At 52.0% G+C, this 17,777-nt stretch overlaps 3 protein-coding genes across 5 annotated transcripts; 2 read left to right on the top strand and 1 right to left on the bottom strand.

Moving 5' to 3' along the window:
- The first annotated feature begins 4,416 nt into the window (after positions 1-4,416).
- OVOL3 (ovo like zinc finger 3) lies at positions 4,417-6,292 on the top strand. Its single transcript, XM_020871797.2, has 4 exons — positions 4,417-4,510; positions 4,585-4,649; positions 5,390-5,591; positions 6,084-6,292. Exons 1-4 carry the CDS (start codon positions 4,417-4,419, stop codon positions 6,290-6,292), a joined length of 570 nt encoding a protein of 189 aa, XP_020727456.2.
- A 49-nt stretch (positions 6,293-6,341) lies between these two features.
- Positions 6,342-7,976, bottom strand: POLR2I (RNA polymerase II subunit I). Its single transcript, XM_020871798.2, has 6 exons — positions 7,499-7,976; positions 7,361-7,415; positions 6,999-7,072; positions 6,838-6,912; positions 6,679-6,730; positions 6,342-6,444 (listed from the first exon to the last, which is right to left on the bottom strand). The coding sequence occupies exons 1-6, from the start codon at positions 7,555-7,557 to the stop codon at positions 6,382-6,384; spliced, it is 378 nt and encodes a 125-aa protein (XP_020727457.1). The 5' UTR covers positions 7,558-7,976; the 3' UTR covers positions 6,342-6,381.
- Positions 7,977-8,154: 178 nt separating this feature from the next.
- Positions 8,155-15,053, top strand: TBCB (tubulin folding cofactor B). Of its 3 annotated transcripts, none has more exons than XM_020871796.2 (6): positions 8,155-8,352; positions 8,754-8,897; positions 12,293-12,389; positions 13,058-13,249; positions 14,549-14,621; positions 14,776-15,053. In XM_020871796.2, exons 1-6 carry the CDS (start codon positions 8,239-8,241, stop codon positions 14,888-14,890), a joined length of 735 nt encoding a protein of 244 aa, XP_020727455.1. In that variant the 5' UTR covers positions 8,155-8,238; the 3' UTR covers positions 14,891-15,053. The 3 variants fall into 3 exon arrangements, with proteins under 3 accessions (XP_020727455.1, XP_070307957.1, XP_070307956.1); XM_070451856.1 differs by lacking the exon at positions 8,155-8,352 and adding an exon at positions 8,443-8,466; XM_070451855.1 differs by lacking the exon at positions 8,155-8,352 and adding an exon at positions 8,454-8,475.
- Positions 15,054-17,777: the final 2,724 nt, after the last annotated feature.

Raw genomic sequence — 17,777 nt, 5'->3', positions numbered from 1 at the left:
CAGAGCTGAGACTCAAACCCAGGCTTGCCTGGTGGTAGAGCCAGGCCCTTCAGCCTGAGGACCTGGCCCTCTGTTGCTCCTGTAAACACGGAACTAATTACGTAGTTGTTGAAAAGTCTTTCCAGCCCCTAGGAATTCCTGGTCCCATCTCTCATCACTGTTCTACATGTTAGAAGTAGAGCAGGGAACAGGACAAGCAGAGCATTATGCATTCACCTTCTAGTGAGCAAAAGATAGGAATTAATACAATAACTGTGTGACTGCAGATAAACGGAAGGATCTCACAGTCACTGTGCTGGTTAAAGGCCTTTCTTAGCTGACATTGGAACAGAGGGTTGATAGAGGGCACAGGCCTTGTGGACAACTGGGCAAGTATCTAGGCAGAGAGAATTGCCAGTGCAAAGGCCCCATGGCAGGCTCAGATGTGAGGATAAAAGGAATAGAATGAAGCCAGGAGGCTGGAATGGAGTGGGCTCAAGGAGATGGTAGGAGAGGAGGTGGGAGGAAAACTGGGTCCCACTAGGCAGGGCCTTGATGTTTTAAGTCATTTTAATCTGGGACTTCCCTGATAATCCAGTGGTTAAGAATCTGCCTGCCAATGCAAGGGGAAAGGGTTCCATCCCTAGTCTGGGAAGATCCCACATGCCACAGAGCCTGTGCTCTAAAGAGCCCTCGAGCTATGACTGCTGAAATCTATTTGCTCAGAACCTGTGCTCCACGACAAAAAGAAGCCACCACAATGAGAAGCCCATGCACCACAAGGAAGAGTAGCCCCTGCTCGCCACCGTAAGCGAAAGCTCTTGCACAGCAGCAAAGACCCAGTGCAACCAAAATTAAATTTAAAAAAAGAAAAAAAAAATTAAATCCAAGACACGTTCACAATACAGGTTTTTCTCTAAATAAAATCCCTGATCTTGGTGTTTGTGAGATGCCCAGTGTTGCTTATTTCACAAGGTTCCCCTCCTCCTCCCTGCCTTAGGAAGCCCAGGACACGTAGGTGGGCCGCATTTCTGTCGGGAGGCTCCCTACCTGGGTTCACAGGCCACCCCTGAAGACTGGAGACCACTTTCCCCGCCCTGGCCTGGCTCAGCCAAAGCTGTAAAATCTGTGAGGTGACTGGACACCGAGGGGACCACCTTGAGCCTCTGTCCCTCGTGGATTTTACCCCTCCTTCTACCTTGTATCATAGTGAAGGTCTTCAACTCCAGGAAGCAAACGCCTGGCTTAAGGGGCCCCAAGCTACAGGGACATTTGTTACTCTAGATTCTGTTACTGCTCTATTCCACCCTCTATGTGTCTGAGTTTCACTCCCTGGCTTAGGCCCTCATGGTGGCAACACAGCTGCCATGGTTCCCAGCGTATACCCTCACCTAACTAGGAGCAAAGGCACGAAGCTGGGCACCCACCAAGGTCATGGGGGAAAAGTGCCAAACCTTCTTAGACACCCTTCCCTTTCAGGGCAGTTGCAGGCAACAGGAATGGAAATGACTAATTTGCTTGATTCAGCCATTCTCCTGTCCTGGGCATGTTACTGTTTGAACAAAATTGGGTTCTCAGCACAAAAGAAGGGTGGGCTGGCAGTGTGTCTGCCAGTCTCCACCTTTGCTGAGCTCTTCAGTCCTGGAAGGACAAGACTTTCCTTAGACAAACCAACTGGTTAAGAAACCACTGCTGGAGCTTCCCTGGTGGTCTAGTGGGTAAGACTTTGCACTGCTAATGTGGGGGACCCAAGGTTCGATCTCACATGCCGCAACTCAAGAGTTTGCATGCCATAACTGGAAGATTCAGAGCACCACAACTAAGACCCAGCACAGCCAAGTAAATAATATTTTTAAAAAAGAAACCAATGCTGGTGAATGTGTGTGCATGCAGCAGTGTCCCAGCAGGAAGCATGCTCATGTGGGATATTTCAAAGAGAGTTCAGCAGAGGGATCATTTGTAAAGAAGTAGACAGGGGAACCTCAGGGCCAGTACAGTACCCTCGGATGGTACTGGAGGAGAGCTAGTCACTGCTCAGGCCAGAAGGCATAGGGAGCAAAGTGGAACCCAGAGGAGAGGGCGCTGCCCTGAGGGGAGCTGTGACCCTGGCAAGAGGGGCTCCATCTTCTGTGGGGCCCCCCATTACCAAACCCTACCGGAAGCCAGCAGGCACAGGGGTTCAGGTGATGCTTCCCACCCTGGTCAGCCTCCAGGACACAGGACAGAAAGGGGACAGAAAGACCCCCAGGCCCAGAGTTCTTCCCTAATGTGTTTTCAGCAACAACTCAGGAACCAGGTATCCCAAGAGACCTGGTGTTGGGCATGGAAAACTAGATACCAGAGAACAACAAAATGGCTCCCATAACCCATTCACTGGCTCGTTCTTCAGTGCCTCTGGGCCCTGCACTCCACAACCGACAGGTCCTAGATACTGGGCCCCCAGACCTGGGCCAGGCACACTGCATAAAGCCCAGCAACTGAGAGATGAGACACCTAAAATCACATTTCACAGGCTGATTGAAACTCAGATGCTTGCCTAGCCACCCCACCCTGCAAGACTTTGAAACAGGGCTTCCCTGGTGGTCCAGTGGTTAAGACTCCCGAGTTCCCACTGCAGGGGAGGCAGGTTCAATCCCTGGTTGGGGAACTAAGATCCTGCATCATGATTGCTATGTGGCAAAAAAAAAAAAAAAAAAAGACTTTCAAACAACCCCCATTTATCACTGTCACATGCCAGATTCTATGCAAAGCATTCCCACCTGGTGATCTACATGGATTTTCAACACAAAACAGTGATGGGAAGACTCATCAGTCCCATTTCCAGATGAAGAAACTGAGGCTCAGTGAGACATGGCTTGGCCCAGGTTCCATGGAGATTAAATGGCAAAGCTCTGGGCCTGCAGACTTCCAGCACTAAACTCCCTTGTTTCTGCAAATGCATTAGCAGGACTGACTCTCCAGGAATGTGAAGAAATGAATAAATATTGCTTCTTTCACCACCAAGCCTTTTACAGATTATTCCTCTGCCTGGAGAGCCCTCCCTGTTTATCGGAGACCTTTTCTTCCATCAAGTTTCACACCTGGAAAGTCGTTCCTGAACCCTTAGACTGAATCAGGAGCCTCTCCTGGGTCTCCTGAGCCCCTTGGCTTTTCCCCACTGAAGCTGGGTCCCTCTGCCTGTGCTCCATAGCCTTGGTCATTCTGGGTGTCTCCCCATAAGGTTATGTCTTCTTTTTCAGTGCTAAGGTAGGCCTGGCCTGTTGTTGGAGCTCAGGAAAATGTAGGTGCATAAGTGAAAAAAAGTTAACTACAGGGGAATATTCAAAATCCATAATCCCTGGCTAAGAAGCCAATGACCAGTCTAGAACAGAGCCTGTCCAGAGTGCTGGGGTTAGGGTCCTGAGAGCCTCTGGCTGTGTCACGTGACCCATCCTTTAGTTCCTGAACAATAGGAGGGTGGTGTCCCAGACAATTACTAGGAGCTGGGCTGGTGTGTTTGCATGTGTGTGCGCACATGCAGGTGCACATTCAGTTACTCAGTCATGTCCAACTCTGTGACTCCATGGACTGTAGGCTACCAGGCTCCTCTGTCCATGGGATTCTCCAGGCAAGAATACTGGAGTGGGTTGCCATTTCCTTCTCCAGGGGACCTTCCTGACTCAGGAATTGAACCCAAGTCTACTGTGTCTCCTGAATTGGCAGGCAGGTTCTTTACAACTAGCACAACCTGGGAAGGCCCTGGACTAATAACCAAGTATTGTAATGTCCCCTACACTAGAACAGTGCTTCTGGCTGACCGTCAGCTCTTATCCTCTGAGGATCAGAAAGGTAGAGCTTCTTCTTGACGATGATCAGCATGGACTCTCACTTTGATCTTACTGAGTAGACCCTGCTGTCCCCCCACCCTCTGGAGCAATCACAGTCACCCCCTCCCCTGATTCCTCACACAGCTGCTGTGATTTGAATAACCAAGCAGGCTGGTGGATGTCCGGTAGTGACTAATTTGCTTGGCAAACAGGCCCTCTGGTCCTGGGCCCTGCTGGTACTATGGAAAGACACTCAGCCTCACTGGGGTCTCTGTTTCCTCTCTCCACCCGCATCCCCCCACCGCCGCCCCCCAAGAGCCACCTAGGTTCCCTCTTGCCCTGCTGGACCTCCTCGGAGGACTTAGGGCTTGTCTCCCCCTGGAGGCTGGAGAGGGCCCTGGGAAACCTGGCAGAGGAGAAGCGGGAGGAAGGGCAGGCCCCGAGGCAGAGGTAACCAGAGCTGGCTAAGTCTGCCCCCAGAGCCTGTCAGGAAATTTGCATGGCGGGAACAAGGCTTCTCTGGGGCTTCCCCCTCCCTTCCCACCTGGGAGAGTCATCCTAGACCTGAGATCTGACAGCAGGTGGAGGAAGCAGCTGCATGTGTGGAGCTGTCGCCCTATTCCCAGAGGTGATGCCCCGTGCCTTTCTGGTCAGGAGTCGGCGTCCACAGCCACCCAACTGGAACCACCTGCCTGACCAGCTCCGGGGAGACACCTATGTCCCAGGTGGGCCCCTCCCTGGGCCTGGAGGTGAGGGGCAGGGGAGACATAAAGCATGACCACCTGGTTTCTCTTCTCAGGCTGCAGCAACCTGGGCGGGCCGCAGGCACACCGGACTTCCGACCCTGGGGACTCTTGGGCAGCGGTGAGTCTGCGGCAGGCGCCCAAGGCCCTGCTGTTTCACCCCTGCCTGCTCTCAGCCTCAAGAGACCCTGACTGCCCCTTACTCCCACAGACCCCTCCAGGCTCAGGAGCTGCCCACTCACTGCCCTCTCTGCTGGGAATGCCTTTACTGAGTAGCGGGCTCACTGTTAGGCCTCCTCCTAAGCACTGTTTCCCCAGGGCTTCTATGCCCAGTGGGGCAGAAGAACAGATTCAAGCCCATAAAATGGATGGTGATCTATGTCAGAGAGCTGGACAAGGTGACAGGAGCAGGATGAGGGGTGGGGGAGGAGCTTGGGGCCTCTCAGAAGAGATACTCAGCCGTGAGTACACTGGAAGAAGGAAAGCCCTAGGCGGGATGTGAATGTGCTGGAGTTTTATTTCAATTTTTACTGGAAGCCAGGACTGTTCTAGGCTATGGGTGTTTAAGAGTAAGACAAAAACTCATTCCTTCCTGAAGCTTATCATCTGGTGGGGGTTGCAGGTATAGATAATAAAATTAGAGGAAAAAATATGTTGGAAGGTGGTATGTACTATGGAAAAATATAAAACAAAGGAAGGGAGATGGGGGCTGGGTGACCAGGAAAGGCCTTGTGGGATGGGATTTGCTCACACAAACTGCAGTCTCCGGCCTTACCAGACCTCCATGGTTCCCGGTTCTAGGCACTTCATTCCATCCAGGGCAGGGGAGTTGGGGTCCTAACCCTCCTGTCCCTCCCCCAGCCCTCCCAGGGTACTCTGACCGCCACCCCTAGTAGCCCCAGGACCCTTGGCTGCCCGCTGTGCCCCAAGGCCTTCCCGTTGCAGCGCATGCTAACCCGGCACCTCAAGTGCCACAGCCCTGCTCGCCGCCACGTATGCCACTGCTGTGGCAAGGGCTTCCATGACGCCTTCGACCTCAAGCGCCACATGAGGACACACACAGGTGAGCCGCGGCAGGGACTGGGAGGGGCTGCTGGTGGGAGATGGGAGGAAATGGTGGGAGGTGCAGGGGACTCAAGAGACTCCAAACACCTGAGTTCGGTGCACAAGTGGTGCTTGTGTTTGTGGGGCAGGACTCAGGCCTCAGCAGGCTAGGAACACCACGCACCTTAGCTCCTGGCCAGTAGTTGTCAGGTAGTGCCAAGGTGGGGGCCTGCTGAGGGATATGGGGAGAAAACAGATACTGGTTACAGGATTCAGGTCCCAGATTACAGGGTGCAAAAGGGAACATCATAGTGAGGAGGGTAGGAACACAGGTCTCTGGTTCATTTTTGCACTGAGTGGAGAGGGAGCAGATGATGAGATGCAGGCCAAGGTCTGGTGAATTTGGGGCAAAAATGTGTGCGTGTGTGGAGGGGATGCTCACGGAGGTTGAGTGAGGGTGGGGAGGCTCTGGTATGAGGACCATCGCCCTCCCTCTGGCCCACCTGCACAGGGATCCGGCCGTTCCGCTGTGGAGCTTGTGGAAAAGCATTTACGCAGCGCTGCTCACTTGAAGCACACCTCGCCAAGGTGCACGGGCAGCCGGCCAGCTACGCTTACCGCGAGCGCCGTGAAAAGCTGCACGTGTGCGAGGACTGCGGCTTCACCAGCTCGCAGCCCGACGCCTTTGCGCGGCACCGCGCTCTCCACCGCACTGCCTAGACTGTGTACCCGGCGTCCAACCCATGAGACGGAAATAAACAAAAGGCACTCACAGAACACAGCATTTATTACACAAGGGAGAGAGAGGGTCACTCGGTCCAACGATGGCCGCAATGCGGGGCCGTGCACACATAGTAAAGGCGCATGGCATCCTGGCAGAAAAGATACATGGTTAGGAAGGCTCTCGACCCACAGTGGGGTACAACACTCAACCTCCATTCAGAGAAGCCTCACCCCAAAAGAACAAACTATAGAGGGCTTTCCCCACTGCTAAAGGTCCATCTCAGGAAACCCGGAAGGGCAGGGTCTTCCCCAATATAGGTATCCCCACCCCCCGGGAAGGACCAGACCAAGATCATCCAGAAAGTTTTGCTCGCGCCACTCACCTCGGCCCGAGCACTGTGTGACTGGAAGAACACCGCCTCCTTGTGGCCGCACCTGAGGGGACAGTCACTCAGAGCCTGCCATAGCCCACCCTCACCGCTTCTCGGTCTGGTGAGGATAAGCCAGCCACCTCCCCTCCCCAGTACCAGCTGCGCACTCACTTTTGGCACGGGTGATCTTCGGTTCGCGGCAACGTGGGGTCCTGGGACACGTCAGCAATGATCTGGGTCAGCTCGCTAAGGGAATAGAGGGTGAATAATTATGCCTGGTCTTACCTCCCAAACCAACAAACCCGTCCCCGAGCTCCGGTCCTGCCACTCACTCCACTTCGTGCGTGATTTTGTTGACGTAGATGCAGCTGTTGTCGGCTTCCTGCTGGTAATCACAGTTCCGGCACTGCGAGAGGGAGTGTGCGGCGGGAAGGGGGTCAAGGGGTGATACCCGAAGGGAGTGGAAGGAAGGGCAGTCTTCCCCGGAGGGCATGACTAGGAGACGGAGTCTCGGAACTGGGGTCATGGGGTGTAATCGAGGATCACCTCAAGGATGGGCAAAACAAAGCCTAGTTCATTTGGGGGATAGTCTGGAGTTTAGACCAGGAGTGGTCGGGGCGGCACAGGGAGTAGGGCGGGGCCACGTTGGGTACCAGGGGGCCGGTCTCAGAATACGCTGCGGGCTCGCGCTCACCGCGTACAGCAGAATGCGGTTCTCCTTGTCCTCCTTGGGGTAAAGCATGTTATTACTGTGAAGAGGGGAAGAGGGAAATCAGAGGTCAGTACTGGGGCCATTACTTGCTGCCCTTCCACACTGCTAGCCGGGCCTCACCATTCCTGGCAGAATCGAATACCCACGAAGCCGGGCTCGTAGGTCCCGTCGGGTTCCATAGCGACTCACTGCCGGTCCAGCTTCCGCGCTTGCTCCGCCGTGCGACAGGTCGCAGGAAGGGTCAGAACTCCTAGCTTCGCCAAACTAAGGGCGGAGCCGGGCACGTGTACTGGTGCCCGGCAGCTTTGTGCTCGCCTGTCTGCCCTGAGGTTTGATTAATTACTTCAGTCTCTTGATACCTCAGAATAATTGCTTCCAATTTCTGGGCCGTGCTTCCCTAGTTCACACAATAGTGTAGTACGAAAGCCAGCAAAACGATGCGTCACGTAACGCGCGAAGAGCTTAGCATTAATGAAGACGCCCCAGCTCGTTGCAGGCTGAAGGCCAGTGCACATGCGCAAGTTTACCCTTCGCGGACTGGGCTAGCTTTTGCCAGTTCTTCCTCTCGGCTTCAGCCTTCGCCCGCCAGGCCGTTTCCCGTGCCGCTATTGGAGGAACTGTGCACCATGAAAGACCGTGGAAGGCCTCTCAGGACTGGCTGGGCCTACTCAAGCGTACCCGAGAGCCCTCTTCCTGCCGACGGCAAAGAGACGCGGCGATTGGTGGACTCTCCTGACGGGAGGGCGTGGATTGGCCAGGTCCGGGAGCAGGGGCGGGGCTGATATCCCAGAAGCGGTGGCGCCTGAGGAGCCGGTGTGAGGCGGCTGACCGGGCTGCGGGCCGCCACAGGGCGCGGCGAGATGGAGGTGACGGGGTTGTCGGCGCCCACAGTGAACGTGTTCATCAGCAGCTCTCTCAACAGCTTTCGCTCCCAAAAGCGGTACAATCGCAGCCTCACCGTAGCTGAGTTCAAGGTGTGGCCATGGGGGCGGGGTCCGGAGAGGCGGGGCGTAGGGTTTGAGGGGGTGGGACCAAGAAGAAATGGAGGGTCTGCCACAACGCAGGAAAGGGGCCAGAAATGAACCCAGGTTGCAGAGGTTGGGGACGAGACCTCAGCGGGGCGGGGCCAGATAGAACCTTAGGTTCCAGAGAATGGGTGCGGGGCCAGGGAAAATCAGAGGTTGCGGGGAGTTGGGGGCAAGACCCGAACGGGGTGGGGCCAGGAATACCTGGTGGGTCCCAAATGGTAGGTCTCTTGGAGAAACTGGGAAGGGATAGTGGTTATTGATACAAAGGACGGAGCCTCAGGGCAGAGGGTGGGGTCACTGACAGCCTTCCACCTCTTCCTCGCCTGCCCCCTCTTGTATCTTCACAGTGTAAACTACAGCTTGTTGTGGGCAGCCCTGCTTCTTGCATGGAATTGGATCTGTATGGACCTGACGACAAGTTCTACTGCAAGCTGGATCAGGATGATGCACTGCTGGGCTCCTACCCCGTAGATGACGGCTGTCGCATCCATGTGAGGCCTCCCTAACTAGGATCCCTCCCTTCCGTTCGTTTATTTATTCAACAGATGTTTGCTGTGCTTTGCGCTATGTGATAACCAAGATAGCCCCTAACCTCATGAAGTTCCCAGTCCAGCAGGGAGAGAGACGGACCCATCCCCAGACATTGGCACTCAGCGATCTGGACTGGGTTGAGAAAAGCCTAGGGGACTGGAGGCATCCAGCAGAGGTGCCTGACCTCACCTAGGGGTATATGAAGGGGATTCTTTTTTTTTTTTTTTAAGGGAGATTCTTGAAGGGTGGGTTGCCTGAGTTGAAATCTGAAGGATGAGGAAAGGGCCTCCTAAGGGAAGAGGAGGGAGGGACACACCAGGCAGAGGGAACAGAGGGTCAGGTGGGTCAGGGTGAGCAAAGAGGCTCATGTGTCAGGAGATGCCAGAACACAGAGGACCTCTGTATACATCAGCTCACATCATCCTCTCTGTTCTCGGTATCTCCCACAAAAAACTCAGACGAGCCAGCATCCTGTTTGAGGTTTGCGGATGCTAGTCCTGTGCCTGAATGGTTCTTTTTTCTATGCCTCCATGGCTTGCTTCTTCCTTCCAGTCTTTACATAAATGTCACTGGGTGTGAGGACTATATGGCCTTCAGTATAAAATTTAAACCTCCTCCCTTTCCCACTTTATTTAATTTTCCTTCTTCTTACTAATCACCCTGTGACATACTGTGGAGTTTTCTTCAGTACCTGGAACAGAGCCTGGCACACAGAGGATGCTCAGTGATTCATTGTTGAATGATGAATTGAATCCAGAAAATAAGACTTGGAAAATGGTATAATCAACAATATTTTGCAAAAGAGAAAACTTAGCTTCAGGATGGAATTGACTTTCCTAAGGAGGAACATGGGTAGATTATCTCTTTCATCATAACTATTCATTGAGCTTACATGATGTGCCAGGGGTATAGTCATGAATCAAGTTTGAGAAGGTCTCTGTTTTAGCTTTGTCCAATATGTGAGGTAGTTGTTAGCTAAACATTCACAGAAACAAATGTGAAGGGTTAGTGAGATGAGGGCCAATAAGGAGGACATCACAGAGCTGGAAGATCATATACTGTGGAGCCTGACCCATCAGTAAGATCCAGGAGGACTTCCTGGAGGAGGTGCTGCTTGAGCAGAGACCTGAAGAATAGGAAGAATTAACTAAAGAAGGGAAAAGCATGCTCCAGGAGGAGGGCACAGCATGTGCACTCTGAGGTGGGAGGGAGCAGAGTGGGTATGGGGGCTGAAGAGTGATCTCTTCTGTTGTAGAGGGAAGTGGCAGCCAGGGGAGTACTTGAGCTGGGAGGGTCCTGGTGTGAGTCTGGTGTTAACAGGTGCACTCTGCCTGCCTGCGGGGAAATGACTGGAGGACAGGAAAGTAGGGAGACCAAGGAGGAGACTGCTTCCATAGTTGGGTCCAGGACCCAGTTGAAATGATGGGTCCTGGACCATAGTGGGAGTCGGTCAGAACTGTGCTGGGCTCACAGTCCGAGAACTGTGAACTAGAACTCACAGGCCCTAGAGCTGACTGGGCTGACCTAGGCAGTCTCACCCTAGGGATGCTGGATGGATCACGCAGGGCAGTGGCATCTCCAACAGGAGGGTTTTACACATGGATTAAGGTACAGGCTGGCTGCTGACTGACGTGACCACACAAGGAAAGTTTCCTAGAGGTGGAGCCTCTGGAGAATTTGTATTTTTTTTAATTGGTTAATTTATTTTAATTAGAGAATAATTACTTTACAATATTGTGATGGTTTTTGCCATACATTAGCATGAATAGGCCACAGGTATACATGTGTCCCCCTTATCCTGAATCCCCCTCCCACGTGCCTCCCCTGTATTTTTTCTAAAATTCTTTTTCTGTTTCTAAATATCACCCCTATTTCTTATAGCAGTGAACAACAGCAATCTCAAACACAAAAATCCCTAATGTAGAAAGTAGACATTCTTAGTGATCCTTGGCCAGAGAGAAGAGCCATTTCTATTTTGCCCAGCGACTCCAGCTGAACATTTTAGGGTGTTCCTGACCTCTGTCTTTCCCCTACATCCACATCTAATCTCTCTGCAGCCCCTATTGGCTCCACCCACAAAATCTATCCAGAGTCTAAACTCTGCTCCCCCATGCCCCCATACTGGCCCCACCTCCATCCTTCCCTTCCAGACAACCCCCCACCCCACCCCACGCAGGGCCATCACATCCTCTCCCTGCCCCCATCCCGGTGCCTCTCCAGCTGCTTCCCACACTCAGCTGAGGGAGCCTGTGAGCCCCTGAGTCAGATCAGAGCCCTCCTAGTGGAGCCCTTCCCTAGCTGCATCTCGTTGTGGGTAAAAGCCAAAATCCTCAATGGTCTTTTGTGTCTCCCACTTTCCCTCTGGCTCATTCCACTCCTACCTCGCTGGCCCTGCTGTTCCTCAGAGGAGCTAAAGACATTTATACAGCTGGGGCTTTGTGCCCGTTGTTCCTCCTGGCCTTGTCTCAGACATCCCTTCCTATCAGAAGCCTCTTCAAGTTGTATTTGTCTGCATAGAACCTTGTCGTTGTCTGGTGTTTAATATACATCTCTGTGCGTTTGTTTCCAGTTGACCTCCCAACAGAATGGTCACTTCTTGAGGGCAGGGATTGATCTGATTTTGCACTGTGGCCCTGGTCCCCAGCACAGGCTTCTCAGGTGGTGCTAGTGGTAGAGATCCCACCTGCCAATGAGGAGACATAAGAGACATGGGTTCAATCCCTGGGTCAGGAAGGTCCTCTGGAGGAGGGCAACCACCCCAGTGCCAACGACTCCAGTAGTCTTGCCTGGAGAGGCCCATGGACAGAGGAGCCTGGCAGGCTGCAGTCCATGGGGTCGCAAGGATTTAGACACAGCTGAAGCGATTCAGCACTAGTACCCAGCACGGGGCCCAGCAGGGCACCCTGGAGGAGCAAGTGAATGGATGTCAGGGGCAGAGATGTTCCAAGACATGGAACCTGGGACCAGCGTAGGAGGGTCCCAGGGTCCGGAGAAGACAGACACGCTCCCCAGAGGGTGAGCTACCTGAGCCCTCATGCTACCCTGAGCCCTGCCCTTGGGTTCCAGTGGCCTGGGGCCATCAATCATATGGATGCTGGCGTATGGAGTAGATGGGAGGCAGATGCAGCCTCCAGGGCCTCAGATGGAGCACAGAGGGGGAGACACCTATTGTAGACACCAGCTGTCACCCCTTCGGCTGTGCCCCGGGGAGTACAGAAAGCAGGGATAAAAGTGAAGGTAGGAGAATGTTGTTTTTTGGAGGCAGGAGAGACTTAAATCTGAAGAATGTGCAGCCACACTCACCCCGCAGCATCCTAGGTCTCTGTGCCCACTGACCTCACTTGCCTCATTCCAGGTCATTGACCACAGCGGTGCCCGCCTTGGGGAGTATGAGGACATGTCCAAGGTGGAGAAATACGAGATCTCACAAGAAGCCTATGAACAGAGGCAAAGTACGGGATGCCCAGCGATGGATGGGGGTCTATGGGGGCTAGAGGAAGTGTGGGGGCAGGCAGAGGTGTGTGCAGGGGCACACAGGATAGACAGGGACACTGAGGGGAAGTTGGCGGTGTGTGGGGTGGGGTAAGGCTGGCATGGGGACAGATGGGTCGTGGGAGAGCAGTCAGGGTGGACAGATATGAGGTATGAATGGAAGCTGGGAGGTGTGGGGAGTGTGGGCAAACAAACAGGGCCATGGCAAAGGTTCAGGGTGTGAGGGCCTGGTCTGGGGCACAGTGTGGAGGGCCAAGTATGGTAGAATATGTGGGCCAGACAGAACAGTGTGGTGACAGACCAGAATGTGGGGGGAAGGATGAGGAAGGTTTCCGGGGTCGGATGGAGGTAAGTGGAGTTAAAGGGCCAGGGAAGATGGGGTAACGTGAAAGACTGTAGGCAAGCACCTTCTATTTATTTTCAAGATTATGGGGAAGCACAGGGGATCTGTGGAGAGGTCAGGGCTCTGGTGGAAGACCTGGGGGAACTTGATGACAGCCCTTCAATGCCCAGAACGGGAGAGTTTGTCTCTGGATGTTGGCCCTGTGGGGATGTCAGGTTATCTCCTCAGGCCAGAGGTCTCCCAGGTCTCTCATGTCTGACCCCCCGCCACCCGCTCCACCCACAGACTCAATCCGCTCCTTCCTGAAACGCAACAAGCTAGGTCGATTCAATGAAGAAGAGCGGGCCCAGCAAGAGGCCGAGAATTCCCAGCGCCTTATTGAGGAGGAGGCCCAGGCCAGCACCATCCCTGTGGGCAGCCGCTGTGAGGTGCGGGCAGCTGGGCAGCCCCCTCGCAGGGGCACCGTCATGTATGTAGGTACGTGGCCCACAGAGGCCTCATGCCCTGCCCTGTGGTGGGCAGTGCTGGGGACTTAGCCTTCAAGGGGATCCCAGTCCAGGAGGGGAGATGTCTCCAGGGGTGGCTGACAGCCTAGTATGCTCCCAGCAGGGAAGTGGGAAGCAGAGGCCATCTGACCTGGGATGTGACAGAGAAGCAGAGGCCAGAGGGGTCAATTCCAAGATGAAAGCCTGGGTGCAGTGATCAGAGCTGAGATGGGGAAACTAGCAGAATTATTAGGGCTGTGATGGGGGAGGCTCAGGCTGAAGTGATCAGAGCAGAGATGAGGGAAACTGAGGGGGCTGTGTGAGCTGCGAGGAAGTACCAGACCCTTGAGAGTAACCCAGGAAGGCTTCCTGAGGGAAGGGCTATCTGAAGGGAAGGGATGAGTGAAGATGGAAAGGGGGAAGAAGGAGCCAGGGGAGTAGCAAGCGCAAAGGCCATGAAAGGGCTTGGTCTGTGAGCAGGAACAAGCTTGACTTGTTTGAGGCAGGGAAAGGAAGTCAGCATGGCCAGTGTGGAGTGACAGAGGGGAAAGACGAGAGCTGAGACCCGGGGCATGGGCAAGGCTGGACTGTGCTAGGCCTCAGGGACAGGAGAGAGCAGTGTGGGTTATGTTTGTTTTTATAACAGCTTTTATAACAGCTTTATTGAGCTATAATTTATATACCATATAAAATTCACTTAGAGTACCATTCAGGAATTTCTTGGCAGTCCAGCGTTTAGGACTTCTACAGCGGGTACAGGTTCACTCCCTGGTCAGAGAACTAAGATCACACAAAACCAAGCAGCATGGCTAAGAGAAAATAAAAATGAAAAAAGAGTACCATTCATTATTTTTTAGTGTGGTCACGGAATTGTGCAACCACACCACAGTCAGTTTTACATTTTCATCACCCCCAAAAGAAATGCTATAACCATTAGCGGCTATTCCCCATTTATGAAACCCCAGCTCCCTAGTCCACATCAGTGGCCACTAATCCATGTTGCAAAGAGTCGGACATGACTGAGGGACTGAGAACCCCAGTGGTGTTGCTTCCCTTTAATTTTTACAAAGCCCCCTATGACTGGGGCTGTTGAGTGAACAAGGGATCAGAGGTAGGAACAGGGAGACCAGTGAAGGGACTACCATATTATATTAGTGGGCTGGAAATGGTGGTTGTCCTGGGTGGTAGCAAGGAGTGGTTTTTGCCTGGACAGGCTTTACAGTCAGTGGGCAGGCACAAATCTGGGGTGAGCTGCGAAGGGAGGCTTCACAGGCATTTCTCCCCTGGGCAGGACTGACAGATTTCAAACCTGGCCACTGGATCGGCGTCCGCTATGATGAACCACTAGGGAAAAACGATGGCAGGTAAAGATCCTCACTCTAGTGTCTGTGTGTGTGCACAGGTACACACACATGTGTGCGTTTATGTGTTGCATGCGGGTACTGCTGGGGGAGCCCACCCACACTAGCATCTGGAGTAGGAGCCCTCTGACACTGCCTCCCCCATCATGTCCTGCAGCGTGAATGGGAAACGCTACTTTGAATGCCAGGCCAAGTACGGCGCCTTCGTCAAGCCATCAGTTGTGACAGTGGGGGACTTCCCTGAAGAGGACTACGGTTTGGATGAGATGTGATGGCCAAGGAAGGGCAGCCCCCTGCTCCAGCTAGCTCGCCTACTCATTGCCTTTCCCTGTGTGTGCCCATGGCCCTCTCCCTGTGAGCCTGTTTTTATTTTATTGACTACCCTCTCCATTGACTTTTGAGACACATGTATTAAATTTGCCGGAAACCTTGGAAGTGTTTGGAGGACTCAGTGATTATAGGAGGAGCTGTAGACAGCTGGATAGGTGAGGGTGAAACAGGATGCTGGGCAAAATCCAAGTTGGGCATGGTGAGGCTTTAGGTATGTGATGAGTGCATGCAGCCCATGCATTCTAGGAAGACTGATCCACCCTGTTTCTGCTGCATGTGCAGTAATCCCTCATTAGCTCCTTGAAGGGATTCCTGACTATAATATAATGTTTGACTATATATTATACATATGTAATATATAGTATATATAGTATAATGTTTATTATATATAATGTTTGACTATATATTATATATTATTTTATAATATAAAATTATAATTGTATATTATATAATATACATATTATATATAGTATCAATATATTATAATCTATACTATATAATATAATAATCTATACTATATATAATATATATAAAATTATATAATATATATGATTATATATTATATGTTATATAATTATATATTTTATATATATAATATTTGACTATAATAATTGTTGTGGTTAATTATAACTTCTGGAGAAGAAGTTGGCAGTGGTAGGAGCAACCACAGTAAGCAGAATGAGGTTGAAATGCTTAGGGGCTGAAGGGGTCCTGGGGGAAGGTGCTCACATGTGCCTGCAACCTGATAGATACATTCTCCAATGTCTACTGTAATGTACACAGGCTCACTCAGATACTCAGAACATTCACACATCTGGACTGACTTCGGGAGGCACACATGGAACACAGACACTACAGATCATAGGTAGAGAAATAGAGTCAGTGCACAAAGATTCTCTCCACATAGGAGAGTGACGCACACACGGTACACTCAGAGATTGACATCCAACACCTGTGTGGGGTAGATGTACACCTACACACACGCGTGCACACATGCAAATCAATGAAGTTGTCAATCTATAAAACAAAACTGGCTATTTTTTATTTTTATTTATTTGTTTTGGCTGCACTGGGTCTTAGTTGCAGCTCCCAGGATCTTCATTGCAGTATGCAGACTCAGCTGCAGCATGCAGGATCTAGTTCCCTGACCGTGGGCCCCCTGCATTCAAATCAAGGAGTCTTACCCACTGAACCACTAGGGAAGTCCCCTAACTGGTTACTTTAGAAAAGGACCCCAAGGCTTAGGTCCCTTCTACATGAGGGAGTTGTCAGAACAAGGAGCATTGGGGGGTGTCCCCAAATTCTCAAACAAAAGCTATCAAAGTTCAGCCAGAGTTCAGCAGAATTAGCTAGAGGGTTGGCATTTGAAGACCCAAGGCTCACTTTAAATTCAGGCCCACTATGCACCTCCATGTGATGAGGCTAAAGAACAGGGACAGGAAGATCACGTGCTTTTCACTTTCCTGGACACACTGATCACCCAAAATCACCTTTGAGCTCCAAGCACAGGTCACAGCATCAGCGAACATGAGGATCTGTCCACCTGCAGTGGAAGATCTCAGCACACACTTCCAGGGTGTGCTTTAATGGCTTCCAGCTGTCAGCATGGAAGAAGCTGTCCCCATCAGAGGACAGTGGAAGGGATCATGCTGGTGATTTCTGAACAGGAAACACTTGCTGTGGGCTTCCCTGGTGACTCAGACGGTAAAGAAGCTGCCTGCGATGCAGGAGACCTGGGCTTAATCCCTGGGCTGGGAAGTTCCCCTGGAGAAGGGAATGGCAACCCACTCCAGCATTCTTGCCTGGAGAATTCCATGGACAGAGGAACCTGGTGGGCTACAGTCCACAGGGTCGCAAAGAGTTGGACATGACTGTGCAACCAACACGTCTGTGTGAAAGAACCACAGTTAGGGATTGGGGAGACACATTTTACAGAATAAGTGCTTAAGCTTTAAGGGGGGCCAGAAAGGAAGGGGGACAGTGGTCAATGTGTTAAGGCAATACCAGCTGCTGTAACCAATATCCCCCTACACACAGTCCCATGCAGAGGTTCTGGTTAATTGGCAGCAGTCTCCATGATTCACACACCCAGACTCCATACTGGGGCTCCATCATTTTCTTGTGTTTGGAATTACCACTTCCAGGTGGCAAATAGGGGAGGTTTCATCATTTTCTTTAAAAATCTACGTGTTCCATTTCTGCTTCTCTTGGTGAGAACCTGTCAGTCATGCATCCACTCCAATGCAGAGTGGGCTTTGGAACATACTCCTGGGCTGAGCAGCTCCCTCCCAGCCACTAACTATGAAAACCGACTGAATGTTGGTGGCTCTAGCATTGACCACCCTTTACAAGGTTACTAGATCCACAATCTCAGGGGAAGCAGCAGGAAAGGGCTGTGGGATCCACCAGACCCATTAAATCCGCAACTGCCCATGCCTGACCTGTACCATCCACCACCCTCCCCTTAATCCTCAGGTAAATGCAGGTGGAAGACAGTGGATGTCCAGCACTCTTTCTGCACATTTTTGGAGCCCTCCCCACCCCCACGGTGTCAGGCTTGATGCTGGTTACAGGCTCATAAACACCATACAGGCCTGGGAGTTGAAGGCAGACAAACATATAATTACCAAGTATTTTCTTTTTATTTTTTTGACTGATATTTGTATGAAAAAGTTTACTGACTGTAGGGGAAAGGAGAACAAAATCAGTAAATCTGCCAGGTGGTGCTGGTATGATGGAAGGAATGAGATGGAGGATATTTGAATAGCAGCCACGTGAACAAAAGAGGACTAGGCTTTGTGGCCCTGAAGCAATCCTTTCGGTGATTCA

Source organism: Odocoileus virginianus, chromosome 20 (assembly GCF_023699985.2).
Source record: "Odocoileus virginianus isolate 20LAN1187 ecotype Illinois chromosome 20, Ovbor_1.2, whole genome shotgun sequence".
Taxonomy (NCBI): domain Eukaryota; kingdom Metazoa; phylum Chordata; class Mammalia; order Artiodactyla; family Cervidae; genus Odocoileus; species Odocoileus virginianus.
Note: the sequence above shows the minus strand (reverse complement) of the source record. Positions and strands in the feature narration are given on the sequence as shown.